Source organism: Delphinapterus leucas, chromosome 16 (genome assembly GCF_059928025.1).
Source record: "Delphinapterus leucas isolate spDelLeu-1000000601 "Yukka" chromosome 16, BTC_Dleu_Yukka2, whole genome shotgun sequence".
Classification (NCBI taxonomy): Eukaryota; Metazoa; Chordata; class Mammalia; order Artiodactyla; family Monodontidae; genus Delphinapterus; species Delphinapterus leucas.
The window spans coordinates 73,663,538-73,669,893 of record NC_143144.1 but is presented as its reverse complement, the minus strand read 5'-3'; the positions used below and the strand labels follow the sequence as shown (position 1 = coordinate 73,669,893).

Below are 6,356 nucleotides of genomic sequence, written 5' to 3'. Positions count from 1 at the left end.
TGGATTACTGGCTGTTGCTTTTCTCAAAGATATTGTAGCAGAGACAATGAAATAGCAAGGGGAAAACTTTTTTTTTTTTAAGCAGATCTCACAGTTCAGATTTTCTCGGCTCTCTCTCCCTCTCCCCCTCTCTCTCCTGCTGGACTCTCTGAGTACAAAGCTGCCCTTTGAATGGGCTGCCTCAGGGCTGCTGGAGGTGCAGGCATGAAAAAATCCAACTGGAACTAAATGAAGAGAGGTGGCAGTTTAAGATGGCTGTCAGCGTCGAGGTGTGTTAAGGAGTGTTTGGGACGAAAGCTTGGCTTTTTAGAGGGTGAGGGAAGTACTTTTGGGGAAAACTTTTTCTCCACCCCCCCCTTTTTTTCCCCTCCTAGAGGCGACTGCTTTCTTCTGCCGCAGGGTGTGTAAGGGTTTTTGTTTTTTGTTTTTCTTCCCCCCTCCATCCTCATTCAGCTCTATCTGTCGAGTGTGGAGAAAACCCCTCTCTAGCCAGTGTGTGAGCAGGAGGGTCAAAGGCAAAGGGAAAGTTAATAATGCCTGCTAACGGTACTAACAATTCAGGATGAATCTTGTCAAAAGTTTTTCTGGAAGTGTGGGTCTTTGATTGTGTGTTTCCTGAAAGCAAGACCAATCATTTCCGTTTATTCACTGGCTAAACCCCTACTTGATTGGGGACAAGGACAGAAACCATCCATTACGGTCTGATATATTATCCAAACAATTTAGTGTATTCATGAGGTAGCCAAAACGTGGAGGCTGCGAAATTACCCGTAATCAATTGCAACAGCGAGTGTGCGTCCTCCCGGGTGTCGGACAACTGCTACTCGCAGTCTCAGTAATAGGCGGGAGCCGCAGCAATTCGGAGTTGCGCTGCTCGCTACCTGATCGCCAGGCTGGGGACAGTGGACGTGCTCAGAGGACGCGGGCGCTGACGAGGCGGCTTCGCCGCTGCTCCACCGGGATCCTCGACCAGACCCGCCGCCTCTCCGCGAGCGCGCCACTCGGCGGTCGCCGCTGACCTGCCCGCGGCCGCCGCAGCCGCCCCGCGGGGACATTCATTCTTGCCGCTTGCCTCTCTCCGGACCGAGCGTAGGGGCTGCATTGTAGCGGTTTTGTCTCCCGTCTGCTTTTTTTTTCTCCTCCCCCCACCCCCCCTTTTTTTTTTTTGTTTCTCTTGCCTCTCCTATGTTCGGGAAGCGAGACAAAATGGACGTTCGGTGCCACTCGGACGCAGAGGCTGCCCGGGTCTCGAAGAACGCGCACAAGGAGAGCCGGGAGAGCAAGGGCGCGGAGGGGAGCCTCCCTGCCGCCTTCCTCAAGGAACCGCAGGGCGCCTTCTCTGCGTCGGGCGCCGCGGAAGATTGTAACAAAAGTAAATCCAATTCAACCGCGGATCCGGATTACTGCCGCCGGATCCTGGTCCGAGGTAAGAATGGGGCAGGGCTGCGGGGGGCGTTCTTTAGGGGCGACTCAGGGGCTCGAGCTGCGCGCCGCCACTGACCCCGGCAGGCCGGGTGGGTTTGCCTCCTGGGACTTAGGTAGAAAGTTGCTGGCCCTCCCCGTCCCGGGTGCGGCCAGCCGCTGGGGATTCCCACCTGGGACGCGCGCTCTCCAGGAGCTTCGATCCCTTCAAGCCTCGAGAGGCCCCGCCGGTTTGGCTGCTGGGGTAGCCGAGGGACTCTGCGGGAGGGCCCAGGATCCAGGCTGCGGCCTCCGACCCGGGAAAGAAGCCGCAAACTCTGGAGGACCTGTTAGCATCCTGCGGACCGGAGGACCTGCGGGGAGCCCGCTCGCGGGCTCCCGCACCTTGGCGAGTTGAGCGCGTCCGAGGGGGCCGCGGGCGCTGGAGAACAGTAGCGGACCGCCGGCCACGGCCAGGCCAGTTGGCGCGCTGGGCCAAGGGGCCCGGCGCCGCGCTCGGGCCTGGCCGCCAACGCTGGGAGAAGCAGCCAGGCTGGGTTGCCAGGCCGCGGATGTCGCTTTAGTGCTGGCCTCGACCCCGCTCTACTGCGCGGCGTGCGGTCGGCTCCGGCCGTGGCGGTGGTGAGGCCCGGCCCCGGCCCGGCGCCGCCCCCGCCAACTGATCGCCAGGCCCTGCCGGCTCCGACTCGGTCCCTCCTCCTTCCGCCGCCCTGGTTCGGGAGGGAAGGAGACCTCGGGATGGGGGTGGGAACCGCCGGAGTGCGGTCTGGTCAACATGCTCCAGAGCTGGGGCCGGCAGGATCTGAGCTGGTCAGTGCGAGGACCCTCAAGCTACAGGGGACCCAGTCCACGCAGCCGAGGCCCCCAGACCAAAAGGAACGTCAGCCGATTTGGAATTGATTTTTTCTTTCTCCCTTGTTCGGAGGGCTCTACAAAGGCCAAGTCCGATTCCCCTTCCCATCAGCTGTGTGGAGTTAGTCCCCCCACCACCCCCCAAGCACATACAGCGTCCTTGCTCCCCGGCTGTGGCTGCAGGCCCACCAGCCCGACTTCCCACCTCCGGACTGCTGGCTGCTGGTGACTGTGTCCCAGAAGCCAGCTCGGGCCAGGGGAGGTGGAGGAAGGCAGGAGGGTTCTTGTGCCTGATTATCTCCCCTTCCCCAGATGCCAAGGGGTCCATCCGAGAGATCATCCTGCCCAAGGGCCTGGACCTGGATCGGCCCAAGAGGACGCGCACTTCCTTCACCGCGGAGCAGCTCTACCGGCTGGAGATGGAGTTCCAGCGCTGCCAGTACGTGGTGGGCCGGGAGAGAACCGAGCTCGCTCGGCAGCTCAACCTCTCAGAGACCCAGGTACTCAGCGGCCGGGCTGCACACAGCTCAGCATCAGTCTCCTGCCCCTTCACCCCAGCCAGCTCTTCCTCACCACCTAGCTTGACTCTGGATAGAGCTTCCCAGGTGAGGCAGAGAAGATAAGGAGGATGGGGAAGAAAGGGCGAAGGCTTTCTCCCTTTCCTAAGCCATCCCTTTCCCCCTCCACCCCAAATCTTCCTGGCCTCTAGCCCAGGAGGCCCCAAATCCTATCCTTTTGGATTTCTTTTTGGACCCCAGTCTTGAGAATTCCCTGCTTGTCTCTGCTCTTGGAGGAACCAATGTTTGCCCCTGTTTTGGTCACGTTTTGGCCAGATTTCCAGGCACACCCCCTCTGGAGACCCTAGCCTTACACAGCACCCAGGCCCATTTAGCAAGAATGGGGCTAGGGCCAAAGCCCCCTGTTCCAGAGCGTGGGTGACAACTAGGGATCAAAAAGTTGCATATTCCAGAGATCTGCCTTTGCAGACCAGGCTGCCCCAATGCTTAAGGCTTTCCCTGGTCTTGAGCTGGACTCAGCCCCATTCCCAGCCCTGAGCACCCACTGTGGGCACCTAGGAGACCCTGTCTTAAGTGCCAGTGATGTGTGAGGTATGGGATGGGAAGCAGATCTGGGGCCTTGGGAGCCAGCACTGACAATTGTACTTGAGGTCTTCTCCTTTACATGAAATCCATATGATGCTACCGGGGCTGACCGCGTGAACTCTGGGCCCAGGAGCACTTTACGGCCTGAGAGCTTTGTGTTGTAGGGATCATTTAGGGCCTCCCCAGGGCATGGTACCAGCTTGGCCTACGAAAGGCATATTTCTTTCTGAGGACCAGTCCCTTGACCTGTGCCCAGCCCTGAAGTGGGTGGGGAGCATTTTAGGTATGGGATCTGGGCAGAAAGCTGAGAACCAAGGACAGAACATACTGGATGTTCGAATTTGAGTTGGCATGGTAGCTTTTTCCCTATTCTCTCTGCCACCATCCCTCTTAGTTTACAAAATCTAGACAGAATAACCTTTCCCTAGAGCTGCCAAACTCCATTCTGGGCCACCAGCTAGGCCTGAAGAGGGGCAAAGGGAGAACAGGAAGTAAGAGGGGAGGTTGACGGAGAGAATTTAGTCCACTCCAGCCTACTGACTTCCTCCCATGACTCCAAAGTTCATGATGGAGAGCAGCTGAGTTATAAATTAAGGGTATCACTCAGACCTTTCGATCCACCTGGTGGTGAGGAAGCTTGGCCTATAAAGTTCATCCTGCACCAATTATTCAGTCTATAGCCTGCTTGCTGCTAGTAGATAGTCAATCTGACCCTAACAAGCAGGAAGTAGCCTCTCGTAGCCTTCAACAGGAGTAGTGCTCTGGGGCTAAATTCGAGCCACTTGGGCCACTCTCCTCCCCATTCACCCTCACTTCCCACTTCCCGAACTGCATCCTTTAGGCCTTACACCTTCTCCTGGAAACGCGGGCTTTTATGCAGCACTGATCCATAGTCCCGCTGCAGGCAGTGCGGCAGCCCAGTGAAATAACTTCTGGTCTTCCTTCCAGTTAGGGTCGTGGACATTTTTATTTCTTTGTTATTTGTAACCCAGGCTGGCCTAGGCCTGCTTCCATGACCCGGAAGCCCTGCGTATGGGAGCTGTGTCCCCCTCTTGGCGGCCCTGACTTCCCGCCCCGCCCACCCGCCCCGCAGCTCCCGGCCCTACTTCGGGCTGGGACTGGGACTGGGGCTTTGGCTGGAGTTGGGGGAGGGCCCCCTGGAGCCCTCGCGCTCCGGGAGCCCGCTCCCCTTGACGCCCGTCTCCCTCTGTCCCTCTCTCCCACCCTCCCTGCGCCCGGCGCGCAGGTGAAGGTCTGGTTCCAGAACCGGCGCACGAAGCAGAAGAAGGACCAAGGCAAGGACTCGGAGCTGCGCTCGGTGGTGTCGGAGACGGCGGCCACGTGCAGCGTGCTGCGGCTGCTGGAGCAGGGCCGCCTGCTGTCGCCGCCCGGCCTGCCTGCGCTGCTGCCGCCATGCGCCACAGGCGCAATCGGCTCGGCGCTACGCGGGCCCAACCTGCCGGCCCTGGGCGCGGGCTCTGCCGCGGGCTCGGCAGCCGCCGCCGCCCCGGGTCCCGCAGGCGCCGCGTCCCCGCACCCGCCGGCCGTGGGAGGCGCTCCGGGCACCGGGCCCACTGGGCCAGGGGGACTGCACGCGGGCGCACCGGCCGCCGGCCACGGCCTCTTCAGCCTGCCCGTGCCCTCGCTGCTCGGATCCGTCGCCAGCCGCCTTTCCTCCGCCCCGTTGACAATGGCCGGTTCGCTGGCCGGGAATTTGCAAGAACTCTCCGCCCGATACCTGAGCTCCTCGGCCTTCGAGCCTTACTCCCGGACCAACAATAAAGAAGGGGCCGAGAAAAAAGCGCTGGACTGATCTTAAGTGTTTTCCTGTATTTATATTTATAGTATCTATCGTGATGATATTTATGGATTCCCGCGCATTAGGCACCCGGGGCCCCTGCGATGGGCTCCCGGCTCCCAAGAGGCCTCTGACAGCTCTCCTTCCCCACCAGGCTCTGCTACCAATATTACCCCATTGGGGCTATTTTTTCCCCCTACCGTTCCTCTGTGTCCTCCCACACCCACCCTTCGCCCCCAACTTCCTTCTGAATCCAGGAGAATCCAAAGAATTGAGGGGAAAGCCCGAGTTAGCCAACCTGATGCCCCAACCAGTGCCTGGCCCTGGAGGGTAAAGTCTGGTTCTAAGTCCAGAGCACAGGACATCTGCTCTAGATCGAGCCACTGCTGCCGTTGATTATTCTTATGGATATCTGAAAAAGGAAGCTGCGAGCAGACCCCAGCTGAAAAGGCTGACAGATTTCATTAGACCAAAAAGGAGGACGTTCCTTCCTCTCGCCAGAGAAGCCCCTGGGCCCCACTTTGCGGACTTCTCGAGAGAGCCGGTGCACACGCAGCTTCCTGGCTGGACAAATCCTGCCGAATTTTCTCCCCTTTAAAGAAACTCCAATCACAACCACCCCCGACCCCAGGAGACAATAAACCAAACATCGTGATGGGCAGCGGCGGTAATAAATTTGATCTCATCAGCAATAAAAGGAGAGTAAGAACTACCACAAAACCAAATGGAGTAGAACCAGTTTTTAAATACTCATAACGATGGAGTTTAGAAGGCGTAAGAAAATGCAGGATACAAAATGCGTCCCAGGGCAATACAAAATTAAAGTTCTGGGTGTAATGACTTAAAACAGGAATTTAAAAGGGAAAAGCAAAAGAAAAGCCTATGCTGCTAAATGAAGGAAAATTCAGAATCTTTTCCGAGGCTGCGCCGGGAGGTGGCCGACAGCTTCACGCTCCTCCAGGAGAGAGAGCTGTGCAGCTGGCGGCAGCTCCCGGACGCTGGCGCTTCTCCCCACCGTCTCCCTTGTTCCCGGACCCGTGGCTCCGGGCAGAGTTGCTAGGTTTGGAAACAGATCAGTGCCCATTGCCTCCTCTCGTCCTCTCCCCGGATTCACAAAACCCTCCCAGCACGCAGGAAACGTCCCGATTTCAGAGTTCTTTGCGGACGGGAGGCAGGGACGC

The 6,356-nt window shown here is 58.5% G+C and overlaps 1 protein-coding gene across 1 annotated transcript; it reads left to right on the top strand.

The window, feature by feature from the left end:
- The first annotated feature begins 1,185 nt into the window (after window positions 1–1,185).
- Window positions 1,186–5,190, top strand: VAX1 (ventral anterior homeobox 1). The gene is made up of 3 exons (XM_022569512.2): window positions 1,186–1,426; window positions 2,587–2,774; window positions 4,624–5,190. Exons 1-3 carry the CDS (start codon window positions 1,186–1,188, stop codon window positions 5,188–5,190), a joined length of 996 nt encoding a protein of 331 aa, XP_022425220.1.
- Window positions 5,191–6,356: the final 1,166 nt, after the last annotated feature.